Source organism: Mytilus trossulus, chromosome 2 (genome assembly GCF_036588685.1).
Source record: "Mytilus trossulus isolate FHL-02 chromosome 2, PNRI_Mtr1.1.1.hap1, whole genome shotgun sequence".
NCBI lineage: Eukaryota > Metazoa > Mollusca > Bivalvia > Mytilida > Mytilidae > Mytilus > Mytilus trossulus.
Genome location: NC_086374.1, coordinates 44,536,458 through 44,562,158, shown reverse-complemented (window position 1 = coordinate 44,562,158; position 25,701 = coordinate 44,536,458). Strand labels below are relative to the sequence as shown.

General features: G+C 31.5%; 2 protein-coding genes across 2 annotated transcripts in view; one reads left to right on the top strand and one right to left on the bottom strand.

Moving 5' to 3' along the window:
* The window catches only part of LOC134707332 (integrin alpha-3-like), a 43,331-nt gene extending 19,003 nt beyond the window's left edge, over window positions 1-24,328 (top strand). The window contains exons 9-21 of the mRNA XM_063567004.1: window positions 2,579-2,719; window positions 4,081-4,192; window positions 11,998-12,183; window positions 12,832-13,041; window positions 14,433-14,599; window positions 15,638-15,775; window positions 16,710-17,209; window positions 18,041-18,218; window positions 18,699-18,824; window positions 21,463-21,591; window positions 22,410-22,499; window positions 23,235-23,360; window positions 23,901-24,328. Coding sequence (XP_063423074.1) covers window positions 2,579-2,719; window positions 4,081-4,192; window positions 11,998-12,183; window positions 12,832-13,041; window positions 14,433-14,599; window positions 15,638-15,775; window positions 16,710-17,209; window positions 18,041-18,218; window positions 18,699-18,824; window positions 21,463-21,591; window positions 22,410-22,499; window positions 23,235-23,360; window positions 23,901-24,038 — 2,241 coding nt within the window. The 3' untranslated portion in view covers window positions 24,039-24,328. The remainder of the gene's footprint in view (window positions 1-2,578; window positions 2,720-4,080; window positions 4,193-11,997; window positions 12,184-12,831; window positions 13,042-14,432; window positions 14,600-15,637; window positions 15,776-16,709; window positions 17,210-18,040; window positions 18,219-18,698; window positions 18,825-21,462; window positions 21,592-22,409; window positions 22,500-23,234; window positions 23,361-23,900) is intronic.
* LOC134707333 (toll-like receptor 4) lies at window positions 5,225-8,783 on the bottom strand. Its single transcript, XM_063567005.1, has one exon. The coding sequence runs from the start codon at window positions 8,432-8,434 to the stop codon at window positions 5,921-5,923; it is 2,514 nt and encodes an 837-aa protein (XP_063423075.1). The 5' UTR covers window positions 8,435-8,783; the 3' UTR covers window positions 5,225-5,920.
* Window positions 24,329-25,701: the final 1,373 nt, after the last annotated feature.

Here is a 25,701-nt window from a genome sequence, read left to right as displayed (position 1 = left end):
TGCGAGGTTGAGCTATCTATAAAACTGGGTGAAACCCACCATTTTCTTTAAGAAAATTACTGTACGTCAGGAATATGTCAGCTGCATGTTGCTTTCCGTCCGTTTGATGTGTTTAAGGTTTTGATTTTGACTGTTGATTAGGGACTTACTGTTTTGAATTTTCCTCGGAATTCTTTTTTTGTTTTGTTATTTTACTTCTTTTTACCATATTTTCAATAGTCCTACGACACAATAAGAAGACGCTTCAATTTAATTAACAAACACGTACTAAACGGAAAACAGTTAATCCATGTATGTAGTGCAAATGCTACTGATTTGAAATCTAATAATAATTAAAGATTGACATGCTATAAATCTTATTATCGCTATTTTACGAATTCTCCTTTGATCTTACTGTCGGATAATTTTCTTTCTCAGCGGAGTCGAATGATATGAAAACGTATTCGAGTGATATGAACATTATCGCTAGAAACTAAGAGAGCACGTGGCGTTGCTAATGAAATTGACATGAAATTGACAACGTCGGCATAGGTAAAACAGCGATAAACAGATTATCATTGGTCATATCACTTGATTGTTTTTCTCGCTTTCGGCGTCCCGGCTCAAGCGAGAAAATCAATCTCGTTGAGAGGATCAACGATAATCTATAAGTATATATAAAAGGAACTATGCAACTACAAAATTGAATATAAAAAAGACATGGAAAGAATGGTGGACCCAGAAAACTATACATGCCAGTTTTCACTGACATATACATAATACCGTTAATGGATAGAAACGACAGCAATTCTATGTTTTTTGCTAGTGTGTAATTTTGAATATTTCGCATATTATTATTTTTTTAACCTCCCTAGGGTATACATATATGTAAATATGTTACAGACATTTTGTAAGATGACTGAAATATCTAGGCATTTTACAAATTGACTATTTTTTTCAGGCATTTTAAAAATGCCTGAAAAAGTTATAAGGCATTTTACAAAATGGCTAAAAGACTAAAACTGAATGGAATGTACTCAAAATTTAACAATTGGAAATATCAAATAGATCATTTTATTCCATCATTAAATATAGCATGCAATTTTAACAGTTACAGTTTCATAATTGTATTCAAATTATTTACAGTATCACTGAAGATGACCATTATTTGTTGCTACTTGTAATGTTTTAATGACAGCGACTGTAACACATTTGTCCCAAATTTTTGCAAAGACAACGTTAAGTGTTACATCTAGTCTTACCACTAGCACTACAGCCACATTTTGTGTAACCCTACACACAAAGAAACTTTACTGACAGCTTTTCTAAAGGATATTTCATTATCATAATTAACAGATTGAATAGCAATAAAGTTACTGTCAGACAGTTCAAACTGAATCCTGGTGTAAAGTCCACGTAGTATTCCATCTTTAATTCCCAGTTGATAACCATGCTCTTCCTACCAGTAATAACAGCCATAAAGTTACGCGGGTCTCCTTTCCCTCGATCCACATATGGAATTGTAACTAACACATTCGCTCCAACATCTACCTCTGTCAAAATTCTTTCCGATAGATTTCTCATCCTGATAGCTTGTTTCGTCATTGAGTCTGATGCATGCCTTCTTTTATTTCTGATAAATTCTTCATTTGAACGATAGCAAAAGTATCATGTTTCCTTCTAAACACAGCTCATTTATGTACTGTGTCAATTAATTGGTTTGTAAATTTTTGTTCTGGTGTAAGAAGAACATGCCCTTCTGTGATAATGAAAAGAAGATTGTTGATGAGTTATTACTCAAAGTTGTTGCTCTGTGGAGTTTCTAATTATGGACATTAAAACTAGTAAAACATAAAAAAAATTATCTGCAGGCTACATTTTTAAAGAATAATATCAAATTTATTGTACTCAACCCTTTTTTGTAGCTTTTCAATATATTTTATCATCTATTTCATGTATTTCATATTTACACAATTTGCCTGAAACAGACAAGACAATTTGTGAAATTTTCATTAGAAATTTTAGACATTTTACAAAATGAATAGTTTTTTTTATGCATTTTACGTAATGCATGTCAACTTTAGGCATTTTAGAAAATGCCTAAAAATTCAGTCATTTTTTTCAAAATGCCTAAATTTAGAAATGCCTGTAAAAAGTAAATTCACAAAAATACTGAACTTAGAGGAAAATCGATTCGGAATGTCCATAATCACATGGCAAAATCAAATAACAAAACGCATAAAAAACGAATGAACAAGAACTGTCATATTCCTGACTTGGTACAGACATTTTTAAATGTAGAAAATGGTGGATTAAACCTGGTTTTAAAGCGCTAACCCTCTTTCTTTGTAACAGAAACATAAAAGGAAAATCTTGATATCATATCGATATTCACAAAATGCAATAATTTCCTTATGTATGTATGTATTACGTAGATCCCCTCGAAAGCAAAAGTAAACAAGAGATTTCTTTTCATCTTTTCCGGTATGAAGATAAAAAACTAAGTGTTATTGTCACGATGTTCTTTTTTCATCTAATCTAGACTAAGATTTTAGATATCACAGGCTTAATAAGTGCAATGTATTTTTGTTATATTCAGATTGGATCAGGATACGGGTTATCTATTTGTATTGCTGATGTCAACAATGACGGAAACAATGATGTATTGGTTGGTGCCCCACTACAGAAGGTGGTATCCTATGACGAAGGAACCGTGTTTGTGTACTATGGGACTGGTGATGTATGTGTAAAAAATGAAATGTTACTAAACAATGTTCCTGCGTCCGATGCGTTTTTATCTGGATTTACCTTCACCTTGAACGCTTTAATCTAGATATTTAGTGTAAACAATATTTTATGTAGAAACAAATAAATAAATACGACATGGATAGAAAAACAAGCGACAAGTCACTTATACAAATTCTTCATCTTAATCTAAGAAATTCAACACATGAGATTATCCCTTGTTTTTGGAGGGCTTCGTGTTGCTAAGCCTTTAGTTTTTCCTGTTGTGTCTTGTGAGTTGTATACTGTTATTTGTCTGTTTATATTTTTCATTTTCAGCAATGGCGTTGTCAGTTTATTTTCGATCTATGAGTTTGAATATCCCTCTTGTATCTTTTGCCCTTTTTTGTTGTTGAAAACCATGGATTTATCCGGAGTAACTGCCAAAAAGACATAAAACGAATCTCCAAATTTATTTTAGTCCAACTTTGCCTGAAGGAATTTGAACTTTTTTTTCGATATTTCTAATGGATCCATAATTTGCTTATCGAATAGATTTGAAATTTACGTTTTAGTTTTCATTGATGAATTATTCTAGCAATGTTAATTTTTAATTTCCCGTTAAATTTCGTAACGTTTCTGACATGTGTAGTCAGCAGCGTAGTGAAGGTAAACTAAGACTTGACACCGAATGTGTACTTACTATGATTAAAATGAGCGCCACACAATCAACTTACTCTACTTTTTTTTCCTTTGTTTTACACTTTTTATCCTTGTTTTTGTTTTATTAATGATTTTGTCTATCTCTTTTTGACTTGTGATTCCGTGTTCCATCTTCGGTCTCTTTTTCTGTGCACTGTTAGAATGGTTATCAATTGTCTTTTTTAATGGAATTTAGAGAAAAGAAATCTGTTTCTGATACAGGTATAAGCATTTTATACACTGTACACTTAAAACTCTTGGCATGTAAATTGATAATGGAAATGGGGGAGGTGTAAAAGACACCCCGATCATAGAACAGACAACAGCAGAATGTCACCATCAGGTCTTAAATGCAGCATAAAATTCTCGCAACCGGAGGCGTCCTTCAGCTTGACCCTAAACAATATATATAAACTAGTTCAGTGACAATGAACGCCATACTAAACTCCAAATCGTACACAAGAAACTAAAATTAAAAAAAGACTTCTTTTTTTTAATCATATTTTGAATAACTCAGACGGCAACCCACCTTTGGCTAGGATATGTTTACTTATGACTCTTATAGCTCGTTTGTTTGTGCGATTTGTTTTTTTATTATATAATATATATAATTTGTTTTCTAATATTATTGTTTTGTATATAATTATAAAATGTTATATATTGATGGTATTACAGTCGCAGTATCTAGATTCCAGTGTACAAAACTTATATGGAAATAACCAAGGAGGAGGACGATTTGGGGCGACCATTGTTAACCTAGGTGACATCAACAAAGACAATATCGATGGTAATTATATCAACAAATCAGCTTACAAGGTTCTTATTTTAAAGGCACTATGTATGCGCAAAAATGCGTCCTTTTTATGCATACATGACATAATCCGTATGTGATTCAACCTTCCGGAATTTTCGGGTTTTTATACTCTTCTGTTTTGAATTGAGCTCTACTGATGAGTTATGGATGTGCGATTTTATCACTGCGTTGAAGACCAATTGGTGGCTTTGTGCTCTTTGGTTGTGTTGTTGTCTCTTTGACACATTACCACTTGCCATTTTCGATTTTATTTTGTTACAAAATGCACTTCTGTCATCAGAATTATACTAGTACTCTTGGTGAGCCCCCTCTCCAATATTTATAAAGGATTAAGAATGTGCTTTAAAAAAGTTATTTTTAAACAGTAGTTTCTTCAATTTTATCAAATGAATACAAGTTATTAGTGTTGTTAAAGATTTTTTGATGATAAACATACCACAAATTTACGTTGAATGGAATTTGTTTATCCTTCTGATTTTTCAGTATATGATTCCATATTTACGTTTTGATTTGAAAGGTATAAGTGTGTTTTTAAACATTTGAGAGGGTAAATACATGATTTTGATCAAATCAAAATGTCCTGAAAGGTTATGCTTTTGACGGGCGCTTTATCATTGTAACAATGTTATAAACAAGCAAAGAAAGGAATAAAGTTAACATCAAAATGATTAATCAAACAGACAACAAATATAAATCCTAACATGATTTAAGATGTATACTTTGATGAGTGTTTGTAAAATAAAAAAAAATAAAAATTTGAAATTGATACTTTAAGTCAGAAGAGCATTAGTTTAAGAACAAAATAAGCTACAAATGTTAATAGCTCCTTTTCGAGATAAATTATTTTTTAAAACATGTCGAGAAAAGCTGACTCGGAATTTTATCTTATATTTGGTTACGTACAAATCAAAACAAAAAAATTAAAAGTCTGCTTTAATTTTGAAAAAGACCCTTTATGAGCTATTAAGTCTAATATGAAAAGACAAATGAGCGTTATGGGGCAAAATATTTTATATTGTATTGTATGACAGAAAAACAAGAAATCCGAACATTTGACACAAATTCCAATACCTCACCTAAGTACATCCTTAAATATGTCTAATAATAAACAATGTCAGTTAACATGAACATTGCAATAATGTGTAAGTTTCATCATAAAGGAGTGTGTATAACGTATAGTAGACATAATGATTAAGTGTGATTTGTATTTGGTTAACGACAAGTTGTAATGTTATATTTAATATAACGATCAGAAATAGATGAAGTGATAACAGTATAAATTATTCGAATGGAGTATTTGAATAGAAACATTATACACTTTAAGACATGAATGAAATTATTTCTTCTTACATGGTGTGTAAGTTAAGGAAATCAATAGTTTAAACTTCTGTACTGGTCTTGTACAATTTACCTTATTAAGGTTCGTATTTGGCAATCATATATCATTGCTTATTTAAAACGAACGATACTTTTCATAGCATGTTCATGGAAAATTGTTTAATATTGCACATGCATGTCTGTCTGAGCTGCTATCAAGTCAGGAAGTTGATTTCAAAAGTGGGAAGCAAATTGTTATCGAAGGAGCAACTATGGTTACGCTATTTACGCTGAATTAAGTCTGAATTACTTATTTTAGTTATGAGGTAAAATTTTCCAAAAGAAACTATTTAATGTCAAATAATGTTCGTGAAGAAACACATATCATAAAAGTACAGCTTCATATAAACGATTCCAAAATATATGTTCAAAATTGTCATTTTCCATTAGAATATCACAATCATATGCCTCTAGGCACGTAACTTTGTTCCAAATCCGCAAAAGAGATTTAGGCATACTTTTAGCTGGAATATTTTGAACTAAAACAACAATCAACATATTACGACTTTCTTGAAACATTTGCATTCGAGCCATATCAAGTTCGAATTCACACCAAGAACTTTCCAAAAATGTTTCACTTATCACTAAAATAACTTTTCGACTGTGGGAGACAGCTTCAACAATATTATCCGCTATAAGATTACCAGGTAAAAAATCACGATGATGGAGACACAAAGATTGTTCCTTTTCTTTTTCGAGAAAAGTACTTAGTGGACCACACACCCATTTGTAGTCTGCATTGTGATACGCCACAAACGCGCTATATCTATACTCATTTGACTCGCCCTCCAATTTAGAATAATGGCGGTATTTCCGGCGAATAGTTAGGTACCAGTATTGAAGAGTTATCCTGTATTTGTATGCTATACTGCTGGCTATAATTATCATTATCAATAAAACTGATAATAACACAGAGAAAATCAGCCATACTTTGGAAACACACATTGTTTTTAAGTCATGCAAATTTTGGAATGCAAATGTTGTTGTTTTATAGCTTCCGTCAAAGTACCTACACGAGTAGTTTCCACCATTGTCTAGCGTCACATTTGTAAAATGAAGCCATTCTATAAAATGCAAAGAATCACAGTTGCATTCAAACATATTGCCTTGTAACAGCAGTTCAAGTTTATCCATTGATTTGATGTTCAGCATATCTAATTCTTTTATTGTTCCTCTCTCTAAATATCTAATTCTATTATCTGATAAATCAATGTAATTCAGTTTTGAAAATTTTGAAAACTTCATATTGATCTCTGTTAGAATATTACTTGACAAAATTAACTTTAACAACGATTTGTACTGAGATTTGAACAATGAAGGATTCAAATATTTAAATTGGTTTGCTGAAAAATCAATTTGTTGAAGTTCGAACAGCCCTTTCAGAATTTTTCCATCTTTGTCCTCTAGCAAACCACGACCTAAATTTGCGCTTCGACTCTCTAGAACTTTAAGTTTTTTAAATGACTGAAAAAATAATAAATCAATAAACGAACAATTGAATCCAGATATTTTAAATATCTCAAGATGGTCAATTCCACGTAAACGTCCACTGCAACTGTTGCATGGAGTCCAGTTAAAATCTAATACTCTTAATTTACGTCCATGTGTAAAGTTAACATTTGCAAGATGTGTGGATTTTATAACTAAACGTTCGGCATACATTTCCTCTATATTAGGGGGTAAAGGAAAAGTGTAAATAGTATTTCCCCTCTTAAAGACTTCTGATACATTGTTAGCTGGGAACATGGATGTGTTACGACTGAGCAATCCGACATTCCATGGACTAAGTGGGTCCTGTTGTGATACATCTATTGTTTTTAAGCCTGTCAACTGGAATAATTCAAGCGCTGAACCTGTGTCGCCATATATGCTATTCCGCGCAAGATCTAAATGTTCTAAACAGTTCTTGTATTTTATGGCAGAAATCGAACCAGTTCTGATAACACTAATTTGATTTTTTGCTAGTATTAAACGTTTTACACAAATTTGACCAAGAATTGTGAAATGTTCAGGTGTTAAGATGTCAGATCCAGTACGAGCTCTATAATTTTTAGACAAATTAATTTCGCTCATATTCCTGTCTTTCAACGGTATAAGAATGGGTATTAAATCCGATAACCGTATAAATGAATTATCAGATAATTTCAATACATTTAGTGATTTAAAAGGAGAAAGTGATCCATATTCAACTTTCCTTATTGCACAAGAGATATCAATGTATTCGATAGGTAAATTATCGAACACTAAGAATGTTTCATTTGTTAGATGCGTGATGAAGCATGGCTGTAAACGCAATATCCTAAGGTTTTTTAAATATTTAAAACCATCAAGAAAACGTCCATTTCGAATTCCATTGATACTTAGACTCTGTAGGTTAGAGAGAAAACTTAAGGATTTATCGGGATATTCTCCAGAGAATGTATTATCGGATAACTGTAAAGTTAGTAAATTAGGAGTACTGTTGAACACACTCATAGGTAACGACCCAACATCCAAAAAGTTCGCACTGAGATCAAGAGTTTGAAGGTTTTCAAGGCCTTTAAAGGCATTCAAATCAATGTATCTTAATCTTGATGTGTGGATGATTAATGTCCGAAGTTTAGTCAACCGCATGAATGTTTCATTATGTAGCAAAGCGATATTATTGCTTGATAAATCTAATATTGTTGTGTTGGTTGGTATATGTCTCGGAACAGTGTGGAAATCCATGTTTGAACAGTCACATGTGACAACTTTTTCGGAATATGTCACATTGCAATGTTTTGTATAACAGCATGTTAAAAAACCATTCCATATATACAGTACACAAATGCACTTCACTGAATTATAAACATTCATTTTCGCATCTTTCAAATAAATTACAATCTATTTAAAGTTTTAGTATTGAGGCTTACATCTCAACACGTTCTTATTTAATGACAAAGAGACTAACATTGGATTTTAAACTGATTAATTCCGTGTCGCTAATGTTAGAATTATTAAATCTCAAGTCGAGTCTAAAAGTTCATGACATTCCTTATTTAGACATTGTATACACTTCTTCACCTGTGTGGACACTAGCAACAAGATAAAGTGTTTGTAATCAATCCACTTATGTACATATCTTTATCTTATTTATATCACAACGTGAGATGAATGTTATCAAATGAAAAAATTGCAGATGCTTTACTAGTAATTGAATTAAAAAAAAAACAGCTGAGGAATAAAACATAGGATAGAATGATCATATAAATTTACGTATGTATTACGTAACATGTTTGATCACACTCATTTGACCCCAGATTTTCAATAGAATATTAAAATTTGATTTCAAACAGAGGAACATGCGATAAAAAGTGTAGAGGTCCAAATGAAATAAGAAAGCTGCGGTAGTTACCTCATATATATAATCAAATGGTTGATCCATAAAAAACAAAGTATTCAAATCGAGTTCTTTGGAAATTTGTATCAGTTAAACAAATCCTTGTACTATTACCTTACGTCAGGGTACCCGAATTGCAACTATTTTGAGTGTTGTTTTTTCACCTAGCTACGTTTATTTATGATCAAGACCAAAGATTCCTTTCTGTGTTGATTTTATATTCACTTAATAGTCATTTGAATAGAATATTTAATTCCTGTTTACAAAACTTTGAGTTTTTAAAAAAAAAATAAGGATTTTCTTATCCCTGGATTAGATTACCTTAGCCGTATTTGGCACAACTTTTTGACATTTTGGGTCCTCAATGGTCTTCAAGTTTGTACTTGTTTGGCTTTATAGCTATTTTGATCAGAGCGTCACTGATGAGTCTAATGTAGACGAAACGCGCGTCTGACGTATTAAATTATAATTCTAGTACTTTGATAACTCTTTAGCTTGACATCTTGAAACAACTTGCCTAAACGAACAAGGTTAGGGAAAACCCAACTGATTCATATATCGATTTAAGGGAAAATCCCTATACCTTTTAATATATCCCATTAGTAAATCACAACCCATTGATATTAATTTCGGGTCTTCAATGTTCTGCAACACTGTCCTTTTTTTTTGGCAATCTAAAAAGTAAAATCACAAAAATACTGAACTTAGAGGAAAATCAATTCGGAAAGTCCATAATCACATGGCAAAATCAACTGTTTTTTTCTGTGTTACTGATGATTCTTCTGTAGACGACACAGGCGTCTGGCGTATCAAATTATAAGTTTGGTATATGTGATTACAATTTCAAGCTATCATGACATCAATCAGTCCAATTTAAGACACGTAGGATCTGTGATTCAATTATGAGATAAAATCTGAATAGCAAATTAACATGTATTAGCAAATAGGCATATATAATTCTACAAAATAGCTACTTTGCATCTGTGAAATTGCATCACATTGATATTATACCTTACAAGTAGTCAATACCTGCTGTGTTTATCAATATTTTAGACCCCCCCCTACCTGATCATAAATACAGACCTAGTCAATATATATGAGATTTACATCCCCCATTTCCTGCTAAACACTTTGTTCTAACTTTTAATTTTCAATTTGCCACTTACAATTACGATATCCCTTATTATTTATGTGATGAATTGATCCGGAAAGTCCCTCATTGTAGATGTTTTAGAAGTTCACGGAACAATCCAAGAATTTAATCTAATTTAACATGCCATTATCTGTAAAGTCTTAAAAACAACGGTGATGAATCACTAAGCTGCACTTTCCCATTTATACGATAACGCATTTTTCTAATATTTTCCAACACCCGGTTTTGTTAGGTTTACCCCCGTTTAGATAGTGAATGTGTAATATACATATGGTAATCTTTCATTAAACTTACGATTTTATTCAGAGGAAATTAAAAAGCCTAATTGCATTCTAAATCTTTTGCAGAAGTACAAAATAATTTGTAAAAGATATTAAAAAGTAAGACAGAGTCACAATCATACTCAATCAAAAGAATAACGCATGTCATTAAACAAGTTTAACCCTTTTCAAAACTTTGGACGATATTTCGACTTTCGTTAAAAAGAAAAACAAATCAACAGTGTGCTGGTTGCTATTTATCAAATTCTAGATATTTCACATTCGTCAAGTTCAACGATATTAAAAATAAGTATTCTTAAAGATTTAAAACATTATAAATTGTTTTGAAACATTCCGATTTTTTGACCTTGAAAATCACTTCCGCAAATTAAATCTGTTAAAACATTGGCCACATGCCGTTATCCTGCCAATTGATTAAAGAAATTTCTCTAATTTTTTGTCAACTTATCCCTTTCTGCACCCATTGTATAAAAAAAACTTAATCAACGTGTGGTTCGTTTGATCTCAGTTATTCATTGGTTAAAATCCGGTTATGACGTCGAATTTTCTTGTTTTATTCCTCATTTCCTATTGTGACGGTATGAAAAAAGGCGACCATGTCTGATGACGTCACATAGAAAGAACACATCTTTTTGCAGATCAGTCGCGTAGAAGGAATAAGCTTGCCTGGGTATTGTTTGAAAATCATTAGAGAAACAGACTCCACCACCAAATCTCGTATAATACGATATTTATCCACTCTCAACAGTTAAATGTTAAATATTTGACAAGCTCGGCGAGCATCGCGTTTTAAATTTAAAAATTTAACTGTCTCGAGTGGATAAATATCGAATCACACGAGATGCAGTTGTAGAATCTATATATCTCCTTTATAATGTACTAGTTGCTGTCGCTTGATAAATTCTATTAAAATATCAATGATGGAATTAAAAATTAGTAGATACAATGATTGTACTAAGATACTTTTATACTGCAAGGTTTATATCGAGACTGATGAAATTGGTCATGTTTGGTAATTTTATTTTGGAATTATAGGTATTCAATGCTCTTTAACTTCGTACTTCATTTGACCACTGTTTGGCCTTTTAACATTTATTTTATTCGATTGTAACTGATGAGTCTGTTGTAGACGAAACGGGCGCTTGACGCAATACAAAATTGCATAATACATAATAGTTTAGTCCTGTTAAAATGATGTATGAAGGGTTATTCGATTATGTTCAATATTTTCAGGTAAAGATAAGTAAGTTTTGTTGCTATTGCTGAATTAAGATTATATTATTTTTTAACTTAACAATTATGTGCATCTTTATTATAACACAAGAACACAAAACATATATCATTGAGCAGTTGCAACATTTAAATCAAAACACGGGACCGTCAGTTAATTGACAGCCTTTGAATATATCAAGGATTTAATCTTGGATCATCGAAAATATTAATGTTACTTTCTTAAAATGTCCTGTAACCAAGGATTTTTCGGTACTCACCGAGTACGAATGATTATGGAAAAATATGCTTCTATTGTTATGATTTGAGCCTCCCGCAGGATTCAAGATATTTTGCCAAAATAATACTAGCCAATATTTCTTTTGGTATCCAATAGACATTGCGATGGGAGCCCCAAATGAGGACGAAGGCGCTGGAGCGGTTTATATATTTAATGGAAAGTCTGGTAGAATGAATGAAGTCCATTCCCAGCGGATTGCTGCCAAGACGTCGTTCAATGGAATAAAATCTTTTGGAACATACATTTCTCGGCCATTAGATATTGATAACAACAAATACGCAGGTATGTCTTTAAGAGTTAAGTTGAAATTACTATTTAATAGTTCGGAGGGGCCACCTTTATAGAGAATTTATTAGGAGCAAACTCTTTAATTTGACCAACTCTATTTAGTATTTCAACCCCGATATAAAATATTTGCACATTATAATAAAACATCTGTGAATAAATGAGTGATTTTCATGCAGTTTAACAAAAAAAGTATTTACAAAAATTCACAGTATTTCTGCAAAGTAACATTTAAAATGGTTATAACCTGACAAATAATGCTCGATTAGAGCACACAACGAATCGAGTGAAAAACTTACAATATCATTTGAATCGCTCTTTTAAAATTTGAAGAAATAATCTCGTTTCATCACAAGAAAAAATAACGTCACGTTGAATATTAATTAGTTTGACGTGTTATAAGTAAACATAACAAAGTTGTTGTTGTATACAATAAAATAATGACGTTTATGTTTTTGAAATCTGAAAATTTGTTGATATTTACTGTTTAACCATACAAAGTGGGTTTGTAACGGTATTTGTTATATCCTTACTGGTTTTAATGCTGACATAGGACCTTACATCGTTGAGTTTTTCAAACGAATGAACATGAAAAACGATCTATCAGAGTGTATACTAGTAGACAATAATAAATCATTTTTTCAGATTTAGCTGTAGGAGCTTTCCAATCCGATACTACATTTTTATTTAGAACAAGTCCAGTTATCACCATGACATCAAGGGTAACATTTAACCCACCAATTGTTCCTCTGACGTCAGCAGGGTTACAGTGCGCCACTCCGTCTAATGATAATCCATGTGTAACAGTCAGTGTTTGTTTCAGTTATACTGGAACGGAGGTTCCAGTTTCAACAAGTAAGCATTTAGATAACAATCTATTAGTAACTGTCAGACATTGGAAAACAAAAAATATTATGATTATATTTAACATTATAAGTTAAGCCAACAATCACACACAGTTCATATATTGTTATTATAATTGTTTCTCTCATTATTCATTTCACTTACATTGATAACAATGATAAGTGAAATATCACATTCTTCACAAGAAAAAAAATCAAATTTGTTTACTTTACTCATTGAATTAAAACTGGGAACAATACTAGAGATTTTATTTAACATTTTGATCCTTGTTTTATTATTTTTGTACATGTTATGATGAAATAAAATTCATCTTTCACCTCTGTATAGTTGATAAATACATACTTAGAAAGAATAAAAGCAATTATTTAACGCTGGATTTATTTATATATTATTATGCTGGAGTCAACAAACTACACGTAAAACAAGACTATCTCATCAATATCGAATTAAAAGTACAAATGACCCCTATTCGTCCTCCTGTAAAAATATGTATCATTGTCATTTTGATTAGTTTCTTTTGTTACCTTTTCTGACATTCTGGATTCTGACTTCTGTTAAAATGAGTTTTACTGTGCGTATTGCTTTGCTTTCTTTATTCTAAATCGACTAGATGTAAAGGGGGGAGATTGAGATGTAATAAAACATGTTTAACCCTGTCACATTTTGTCCTTTGTTTCTATGTTTTTTTAATTATTGGCCGGATCTAATCCGGTCCATAATACGATATGGGGTTGAGATTGTTACATGCGCTTCTGTGAATCTATATTTTTATTTTCTGCGGTATGTGAAAATAAAAGATTTTTGGTAATTGAATTAAATAATTTTTATATAATAAGATGATGCAAAAAATTTATAACAATGAATGTTCATTGTTTTATTAGGCACAGATTGCCTGACCCGTAATTGGGGATTTCCCAAACCAGGTTATTTTTAAAAATGTAAACGAGGTACCAGGTTCTTGCAACAACTCGTCGTCGGAACATGGAAAAGGATTTATAGTTTGCGTTTTTTTCTTTCTCAAAATATTATCTGTATTTTAGTTCATCTATATATTTTGGAGATTAGTGTGATGTTCATTTTCACTGAACTAATTCAAAATACTATTTATGGACCAGCTGAGTATCCACTCCGGGAGCGAGATTTTTCTCGCAGCATTTAAGACCCTTTGGTGGCCTTTGGCTGTTGTCTGGTCTTTGAACGGGTTGTTGTCTCTTTGACATATTCCTCATTTGTAATCTTATCTTCATCATAGGTTACAATGTCGAAAAGTGTGATACAGCAGTAATTATTGTGGTTTAATTTTAACTACTATAAAACAAGCAGCCTTGTCATGTTTGCCAACACAAAAGAGCTGTTTTCGAATATCTTTACATGAATTTTAGGAGTGAATTATACGCTTAAAGCGGATACTACTTTAACTGGTCAAAGTAAAACACGCCGTGTGGACTTATACAAGGGAACAACCAATCACGAAGGTGTTTACAACAGTAACCCGATCAGTGTTCCTATAAGTGGTGAGACATGTGATGATGTGTATGCAAGAGTAATGGTACGGTATCAACAACTATCAAGTTATATTTATTCAATTTCTACTATTTATTTTAGTTCATTTTGTGCTTACTGAAAATCACGACGAAACTTTGTTCTTTAGTTTAATCTTAAATTCACTGCACTGAGTTTTATACTCCAGAATACTTTAAGTTACATAGTGTGCTAGTGACCTTTATACGGTATATATGGGGTCAGTAAATTCCATATGGGTTGAGAGCAAAGCTCGAATCCCCATATGGAATTGACTGACCCCATATATACCGTATTAGGTCACTAGCCCACTATGTAACGAATTTATCTTACCGTGTGAAATTTAGATCAATCAAAATGACCAAGTCCTCAATACTGTTAGCATTAAGAAAGTACGTCCATTGGTCCTACACAAACAGATACCAAAAACAACAACTTGTGAGGTTGAACTGTGTTATATGAATTTATTTCAATCTTAATCATCAATTTCGATGATTTTGAAACCTTCACATTTTTTTCTCGGTACCGCCGTTTTGTTTTTATAAAAGGACGTAACACTAACCGTGTATGAAATAAGCCCCGCCTCCCTACTACCTTATATGGAATATAAAGGGACGTCACTCCACTTCTAACCGTGTATGAGGTAAGCCCCGCCTCCCTTCTAACCTAATATCAAATATACACGGTCACCGCGAGGTCGCTTTTAACCAATCACATTCCTAGAAATGTATAGGTGGTAAAATAACATTAATAGTTCCGCCCGCTTAATATATACAAACTCTATATTTTCCAACATGTGTATAGTGATAAACTAATTGTGATAAACTATAATGCATAATTATAATCAAGTTCAATTAACATTTTATAATAAACGTATTCTGAAATAGTCATTTCCAAATTAAAAACGAAATAACAGATAGATATGCATGCTGTTTTAAAACAATGTAATAAAAAGCAAGTGTTGAATCACCTTTTTAAGATAAAGTGGTTCTGGTTTTTTAAATGTAAATATAAATTGTATTGGTTTATATATATTTAACAATTATCGATTGGCATTTATTTGTAGTCAACATCAAGGGACTTTTTTAGTCAAATAGCTAAATCATTGGATTTCCAAGTACAATTTCAACTTGCAGAGACTACAAATGGGGGCGTAGTCAAACCAGTACAAGATGCCAATACACCGACAACCATAACCGACGGGGTATGAAATTAAACTATAAAATCTTAGACAATATCTAATCGAGTGAATTTTATTGAGATTCATTTTTCTTGTTGCGATTATTTATCATACAAAACATGGAGAAAATATGTAAAAAAAAGAACTTCGCTGCAATGAAAAAACAAACAGTATTTTAGCTTGCATCGCAAAGTACAAAATAAAGACTTTAGGCCAAAATACACTACACTTATATAGAAAATAAAGTTATAAACCGGAAAGGATCTATGATGCATCGGAAATATATGACGTTCCTATCCACTAGTGGTACATATAGATGTAATTAGACCAATAATTGATAAGAATGTGAATTTTACGTGCACTTACCTTTAAAAAATACCATTTGTAATTTTTGTTGTAGTTGCTTAATATAAGTTTCTGATTTGTCTTTGCCGACTTTCGTGCATGGATGAATTTTATGGCACATGCTTTCCGTTATCAATTATCGAGCAAGCCTGACTGTTGCTACCGCCTGTTAGCATTAAAGATGTGTTTTCTAGAAATGCGTATCTGGTGAAGTAAAATCGGAGCCGGTAATTTTATGATAAATGTAATGATGTACCTTTTTTTTATTGCAACGTGTACCTTTGTGGTCTTGTGGTCTAAGAATATAAATAGTAAATCACTAACCCGTAACTAAGGTTGTGATTTGGAATCCTGCACGTGACAGGTGCACTCGATTGTAATCTCAGTTGAATGGAATCATCTGTTTTCCTAACGAAGGTACCATGAAAAAGCACAGTAGTACTGAAAATTGGCTGTTAGCAGCCACCGAATCAAATAATCAGTTTAATGACAGCAGTTTTTACCATCAATTACAAAAACAGACTCAAACGTCTTTGAGTGTTTGTTATATATACATTTCATACGTGACCATTTAATGACACATTAATCAATACTCGTGTACTCTCAATTTTAGACAACTTTCATGACTGGTTGTAGTGGAATTTGCGATCCTGATCTTCAAGTTGACATAACGAAAGATGTGATGTCAATTATATACGGACAAACGATAGACTACAGTTTTACTGTCAGGGTTATTAACAAAGGAGAACCTGGATTCGGTGTACGATTGATAGCAGATATTTCCTCAGACAATGCTTTATTCCTTGATGCGACACCTCTGTTAACAGATGGATCAGTACAGCTCACATGTGCAAAGGCAATGGATTCTAGCAACAGATCAGTGGTCCATTGCGATGTGAACAGTGTATTATATCAGAAACAGTTTGGTGCAGTACGTCTGAGGTACAACGTTACATCGGCTGCCCTATCTGAAAATGTCACATATAGCGATTTGCTGCCTTATGTTAGATTAACTACCACTGCGTCAGCAGTTGGGAATGAAGTAAGCCCTGGAGATAACACAGATACAGAAACACAAGATGTAACATTTTCAGCAGATATGGCTATATCAGGGTATGTATTCAACCGTATTTCTGCCAGGGTATTCATGTAACCGTATCTCTTTGACCTATTTGCAATAGATGTTACACAGTTGTTCTTATAAGCGAATAACAGTAAGGAATGATATTTGATAATATGGCGTCATTTTGTACGACAGTTTATATGTACAAAGATGTCGCAAAAAGAATACAGGAAGTACTTTTCAATTTTTGAACAGGTAATATATATGCTAAAACATGCTATTTGATCTAAGTTTTCAGTGCTATCTTTGTTCAATATTGTCGCACTTTTTGTTTAGTTTCATTTAGCAATGGACTTGGAATTTTTTTAACTTCATTTTAATATCCCATATTTTAAACCTAGTTTAATCAAAAGGAATTACCATCTTTAGTTCTTTATATATTTAAAGAGGATTTCCAATAACCAGACACTACGTGTGGATCTCCTATAACATTATCTTTACTTTTATGACTATTCAGTATAAAATATAATGTGCATGTAGGATAGAGTACTGGCCATGCAATTGATTAAGACAACAGACATCTTATAATGTACCATGGATATATAGCACATAGAGTATTTCTTATTTAAAAAACAAAATGTGTGTAAACATTAAGCTTATAGACACGCAGTATATTGTACTAAGTCATGCCAAATTGATGATGTATTGTCCTTGTATGATTGTAATTGTTTGTATGTTCGTTCCTTTCTAATGAGTAATGTTGAGGTGACATGTTCTACTGTCTTCCTATTTTCACTACATTTTCCGTTTTATTTTTATTATTCAGCTAAGTGAATAACACCTTCTGAATTTATATTGATATTAATATGGTTTATTTTTAGAGTAAGCACTCCTGAACAGTCACGTGTTTCTGAAACAAAAGACAAATTGATAACCTTCTCACATTCTTACGATATATTTAATAATGGACCAAGTCCATTGTTTGCGTCAAAAGTCCTTTTTGCCATTCCTGCAATCACCGATACCACCGAAATTCTAGTACAGACAAAAGCATATAAGGTTAGTATTTCTATTTTAATGTATTTGAAGCAAGTTAAGTCATAAAACATTTTTTGCACTAACAATACCAAGCTTTGCTATAGATAAAAAAGTTAATTATAACTAACACGTTTCTCTTGGTATCTTTCCAAATCCTACTTTAAAATTGAGTAAGATACTATAGTTTCCATTGTAAAAATTATAAACAAGAACTATAAGCACATATTTACACAGTATAGATAAAATTTAAACATTGCGAACAAATAGAAATGTTTATGTGAATACAAAAAAAAACCACAACATGTACGTGATTTCAATGTGATCAGAAAATATCACATTACATGAATCATAAACGATACTAAAATTTCTTCTTTTCTAATGTTTGTACATAACATTTCTGTTTTTTATAAGCTGGACGTTTTTTCATGGTAAAATGTTTTCTTATTTGTGTTTATATATGTTTTTGAAACAGTTTAATTTTGAATTATTCGTGTTAATCAGATAATATCTAAAGACCAAAAGTCAAATTGCACAATTCTATTAGTCCCTGGACTCCATGTTGGATTGAAAATGCAAATCTCTGCGGAAGGTCAAACTAACAACGCTGTCAGTGTCCAGAAGATAGCCGTAAGTTATTATTATGTAACGGAATGGGGAATGTGTCAAAAAGACAACAACCCGGCAATATTCTGAGTTTGATGTTTGAATTTATTGATTCTTTATACTCATCCTGTGTATGTTTACTAATGAACAAAACATAAAGCGTGTTACAATGTTGTTCAAATGTTTATATGTGTACACTATTCTCTTAAAAGTATTGGAAGAATCTAAATTCTACTTCCTCTTCTGGTTATTATTGGGTCAACAATTTCAATTAGAATTAAACAACTAAGTTCTCAAATCAGAAATGAAAAAAAGTGGCGTGAAATCTTTCTAGGTGGAATGTGGAAAGAAAATCTGGTTTTGCTACTTTTTTCATGGGATATCAATTTTCGTATATTTCGTGTGTATATAACAACACAAATGTTCAACGAAGAAAGAATTTTCAGTATACTTGTATAATGACTTTGACAAAAAACGAAAACAAAAAAAGCGCAAAAATGTTATATTTCATCTATCTTCGAAAATGGTATCCATGAGAATAAAAAAAAACACAGTTTGTAAACATTTTAAGATTGATTGTTTTTAGTGAATTTTAATGTTAAAGCATTGACCGACAAAGTTATCAAAGATACCAGGATTATAATTGAATACGCTAGACGCGCGTTTCGTATTCATAAAACTCAAGCGGTAACACTCAGATCTAAATTGTTATAAAGCCAAATATACATTTAAGAGCATTGACAACAAAAAATTCCCCAAAGTTGTGCCAAATACGGCTAAGGTAATCTGCTTACCCTTACGGAGCACCTTAGATCACCCCTAGTTTTTGTTGCTTATTCCTTAGTTTTCTACGTTGTGTCATGTGTATTATTGTTTGTCTGTTTGTCTTTTTCGTTTTTAGCCATGGCGTTGTCAGTTTATTTTCGATTTATGAGTATGACTGTCCCTCTGGTATCTTTCGTCCCTCTTTTATGTCTTGGATAAGAAATCCTTAGAATTTCATAAAAAAAGATACTTTTGTTAACCAGAAATTTATGAAATGACCACTTAATTGATATTCATGTCAACTCCAAAGTTCTGACTACTGATCTGTTGAAAAACATCTTATATAGGCACAATGTGACTTGTCAACTCTCAAAATGTAATAAAAATATTGGCGACGAATATAACTATATGTGTGTTTGTTCACATCCTAATGTATCACTTCTTAGACAAAATCTTGTACCTAACTATTACATAATTCCACCTTATGTAATAATGCTGTATTTTGATTGGATGAGAAACATAGTATTTTTCACCATTTTCTATATATTGAGATTTTCTTTTCTCTGCCGGGGTATTTGCCATTAGAAAATTCCATGTGCAGGGGTATTTGCTAGCAAATACCATGGCAGATGGGAAATACCTTAGCATATACCATGGCAGATGGGGAATACCATGTCTAAAAATAACTCAATGAATTATTTCTATTCTAATATGACAAATTCATGGTCATTCTAAATATATGGTTCCAGATGAAAAATTAAGAATAAAAAGCATCATTATTGAATTTGAACCGAATGACGTAGAAATTCCGTGAATGACGTCATAAATAAAACTCAAAGCAAACGAACTGTCAACCAGTCACATAAAACTGAAATCCACTGGTATTACGCTTCACTGAAACTGATGAACAAAGTGTAGTAGTCAGTCGAGAACCAGCTTATGATCATAAAAAGGGAGATATATATACAGTCAGTGACTGTACATTAAAAAAAATGATAAGAAATTATTATACGGTTAATGCAACTTAACTGCGCAAATAGCACAGCTGCAGTGTATACAAAAATTATACATTCAAGTCGAAGTTTCATAAGATACCTGATTATAATCAACTTTCTGAGGTGGAACATTCGGTGGAATTAAACAAAATATATCATGCTAACTACAATATCCTTCAAGGCAAACACTAATAGGTTTACTTTTTTTTTGCAACTTAAAGGTGTATAGAAAAGTATGTACCTTCCTCTAGATGCAATTTTTATACATTTATATTCATTTATGTACTCACAATCACTGAATAATAAGAAAGAATTCTGTACATATGTTATCCTTTAAACTCAATAGGCCATAGGTAAAATATATATAATGTATGTGTCTCAATGTCATTAAAAATCACATGCTTTTATCGTACACTACTCTGCTGTCGATTTATATGTATACTATGTATACGTTTGTGTCTGAGGAAATACAATATTTTGTTTTTGTCTTTGTCGAAGCATAAAACAAAGAATTATTTAATTCTTAAACTTACATCTGAATGTTTAGAATATGAAATAAAAAAAGTTTAATCAATGAGTTAATTTGTCATGTTTAAATACTTTAAACTACGCAATGTTGTAACATTTTCACACTGCAGAAGCTGATGTGAAAATCTATTCAATTATTAAACATCACTCTGCACGGTTGTTGTCAAATGATGGAATTCTACAAATATCTAATACACGAATGATTTCGAATGAAAGTTGTTCTTGTGCCTGGCATTTCAGTAACAAACATCACGAAAACTAATACTAAAGAGCTGGTTGTGCATACCTAATTATTTTTAACAATACGATTATTATCTAATTGTTATGCATTTCATTCAAATTTTCGTAAGTACAATTCTTCTTTAATATTTTAGGATTGTAAAGGTTTAAATGATCCAAAATGTGTCGTTGTGGAGTGCCTTATTCAGACATTAAAACCAAATGAAAATACATTGATTGATGTTCAGTTCGATGTTACAGAATCATCACTTAATATTGACAGTGTAAGTAAAAAAAAATTGTAGCTCTATCAAGAATTTATTAAGGTGGTACCTTACACTACAAGGAGATAACTCTGTAAAATCAGCTAAACGTTTTATTTACGTTGCGTTGTTAAGTTAATATTAAGCTTCTGAATTATCAAAATAAGTGTTTGTCAAACTGCTTATAACCAGTGTATTTTTTCTGATAAACTGTTGGTTTAAATTTTTTAGCTTCTTATATTTTGTCAAAGGGTCAAAGTCAATAATTTATCAAAATGTTATGAAAATTAATAAACGAGCCAAATTAATTTTAGTGAAGTAATAAACTTTAAACCAACATTTCTTCATAAGTCGTTTAATTTCACTAATTTTGCAAGAAGCAAAATATCGAATACAAATCGCCGTGAATATGTTAAGTTTGGTTCTTTCCTTAGTTAGCTACATCAATTACATTTATACATCGCGAAATTCAAATGCCACAAAGTGCACCAGAAGGGGTAAAATTGAAGAAAAGAATCCTAGAAAAGAAATGATTAAAAGTTATTGTTTACTTTAAAAAAAAAATGAAACATACTCATTCCTCAAGTTATATCTGTAATAATTATTCATAATGATATGAATATAAGGAAGTTTTCATTGTTTTCAACCTCGAAACAGATTTAGTTAATACATTGTACTATATATTGCTGTAAATAGTTGCGCCTATGCCCTCACATACTTCTCATCCTATTCTTTTTTTTATATCTTGATAATAGAAAATGAGTGCTTTTACTGTCTATATTTGTTATAGTCATCTACTAAATTTTTGTCTCTATAATATGTTTTCTTATTCCATATAGATAAACGAATTCCAGTTTTTTACAACAGCAGTTATTAATCCACTAAAATCAGATTTTCCAGATTCTTTGAAAGCTAATAAGACAGCCAAGGTATATGCATTTAAGAAATACAACATATAATGGTTGCTCAAAAAGGATTGCTTTGACTGCATTTTATTCTTTTTAAACAAATGAATGATAGATACTATTTATATAATAGAAACCTGAAATCAAAAAGAACAGATAGCATTTTTATCGACAGAAAGAAATAAAGATACGAAGCAAGACTTAACATTACACCATAAAATGATGATTTACAATAATTCAACCCTGAAATCCACAAAAGGACTTAGTAGCTGTGCTTACAGTTGTATTACCATGACGACAGCAGAATACTCAGTAATGACTGGTGTTGGATGATAATATTGAACGAGATCATACGAACGGATTTGTCTACCATTTCAATTTACATGAAACGTAGAGCAGTGACTTCATTAGTAAGGCACATTTCAGTGAAAAAGATTAATGCAAGCATGTACATATTACTCGTAAGAAGTCAAACAGCAATATTAAGAACGTAAAAATCTTGTTCATTTCTTCTGTTTTTGATGATATATTTAAAAGTATACACTAACCTCCTTAACTGGAACATCCAATTCGTCACAAACAAAATTATAAAAAAATTAGATATAAACACATTTGGACAACAAACGAGAAAAAAAACGTAAGCTATTAATAAATTAAAAATACACAATTTAATCATCGTATGCGCATTTGAAATTCAAATAGCACATATTCAAATGAAAACCGGATTTGATCAATATATTATATCTTTTTTTATTATAGACTGTGAGTTTTATTTATCCAGCATCTTTAGTAACACCGGATCAGGAAATAAACCTTTGGATAATCGTAGGCAGTGTAATTGCTGGTGTTGTGTTATTTATAGTTCTTGGTATTCTTTTGTGGAAGGTAATATTCCTGTATGATACACATCAGAAACATACAAATCTTTGATGAATTATTATTTATCAATATATTTTCTTGTAAATCGTTTGTAATGCCATTCATTCATGAAAAAAGCGAAGCTTAATTGTCAAGAATTATAAAAACCTATCTGAGGCCCTCCATACAATTGTATTTTAATTGCCATGGGTTGATACACATCATCAAGAAATTGTATCGTTATAGAATCTGATTTTACGCGCGTATTTCAAAGAGCAATTACGAAAAATTAACAAGTATTACACAAAAACCATCGTCTGTGTTGAAATAAAAAAAAGGAAAATACCTAACAACTGACAAAATTACCAACCAAACGAACGAGGTGCAAAAAAAAAGTTATATTGCTGACTTGGTACAGGTGTTTTTTTTCGAGGAATTTGTGGATTAACATCCAACTCGTATAAAAATTCATTCGCGCCTTATGCGACACATTGCGCTAACGGGAGTTGTAAGTTGTAAAAAAATTATCGATGGTTTAAAAGATGACATCATTTTATTTGTTTTTAGTGTGGTTTTTTCAAGAGAGAGAAAAAAGATAAAATTGACAAATGGAAACGACAGAGTAATTTTCATGAGCAAAGGAAGACCCAGAGATTAAGTCGACTTAGTAAACCAAAGGACGACCAAGTAGCACTTAGCATATGATTAATTTAATGTTTAATGGCATACATTAAAACCATAATATGGTCTATGGTTCTACTGCATGTTGATGAAAAATATGTTCTTCAGCATTGTTTAAAATCAGTTTTATGAATTAGATTAAGTTATGTCGATGAATGTATTAGCTGTTATTTGAAACTTTAAAGATATTGTTTATTATTAAAAAAAAATTGGAGAAATTGATGAAATCCTACTACAATACATACTGAATTGAGTGATTGTTACCGACTGTTGTGTGCGAATGTGTTGTATGAGTGATTAATGTACATGTTTTAATTTATTTGTATTTATAATTGTATTGTTGCAATGTTATTCATCAAAAAAATAAATAAGTTATCAAAAAACCATGCTTTTAAATTTTCCTTGAATTCATAGTACATGTCCACTGCAGAACTACACCTGAGTGCAAACTAACAATCGCAAACATGGAAAGACAAGCAATCGTCTTCAAGCTTTCAGCATTGTACAGGCTCTCGAAGGCTTTCCATTATTTTGGCTTTCCAGAATTAAGTTTCCATCTAATCTGATTGTAGGTAATTGCATAGGCACAACGTTGTGTAGAAAGATATTCACATATTTTTTTTCTATTAATCTGTCGATACTACTTGGCTTTTGATTCGTATAATTGTTCTTTGATAGCGTGTTGTTGCTTACAATCAAATCAAATGCTGCGCCATTGACCGGAGCATATGTCACGTACATTCCGACATCACCATTATCTTTCAATGAATGGCAACACTAAACTCTCTTTAGTGTAGATGTATAAAAAAAATGTGTCTAGTGTTTACAAAGTTCGTAAAGCAGGAACTGAACATATATATTTTAATACCAACATCTGATCGAGAAACATTCCCAGGCACTCTAATTATTTGATTAAGAACTTTAAAAATTGTCACCAAATATCGTTTCTACATTTTGTGGGTAAAGACTTGTTGTACAATCAGCACGTGTTTATTCAAATTTTCTACATTTACACGTGATCTTCATTCAAGTGCTTTCATTGGATGCAATCAAATACAACAGCGACAAAACGAAATCAATACCTTGTGTCTCCGAAATTCTATCTGAATCACCCAAGGGTGAGGAGAACGGAACTGGAACGTAACCTTTGGCTGACGATAATGTTTTATGGTTGATCTCTCTTAGTTTATGTTTAAATTATTCACAATTTGTTTGAACGGATATTGGTTAAAAAACTGAGTAGAAATTTGTTTAAAATAATTTTAAACGACATATTAATGACTTATATTTCTTCCTTTTTTTGTGTTTAAGTGTTACTGTGTCTTTTGTCCCTATGCTCTAATATGTTGTGGTTTGTTTTTATAACTTCCCCCATATTTGTCTTTATGCATTTTTGCAAAAAAAACATATTTTATGTACAAAGCTAACGTTCTTCCCTAACGAAATTTGTATAATGTAAAGAAACAAAATACCAAAATTTGCAACCATTTTTATTGTTTATTAATCTTTCGTTTTGACTTTTATTTAGAGTTAAGAATTTTGTGATTTTTTAATGGCACCTAAACAAACAGACCTCATAAATATGTTTTCGGTATCAAACGGAGTGCTTCGGAATGACAAAGATTTGATAAAAAAGACTTTTTGATGCAAAATGAGAGTTGTTTTGCTTATTATTTGTGGAGTTCAC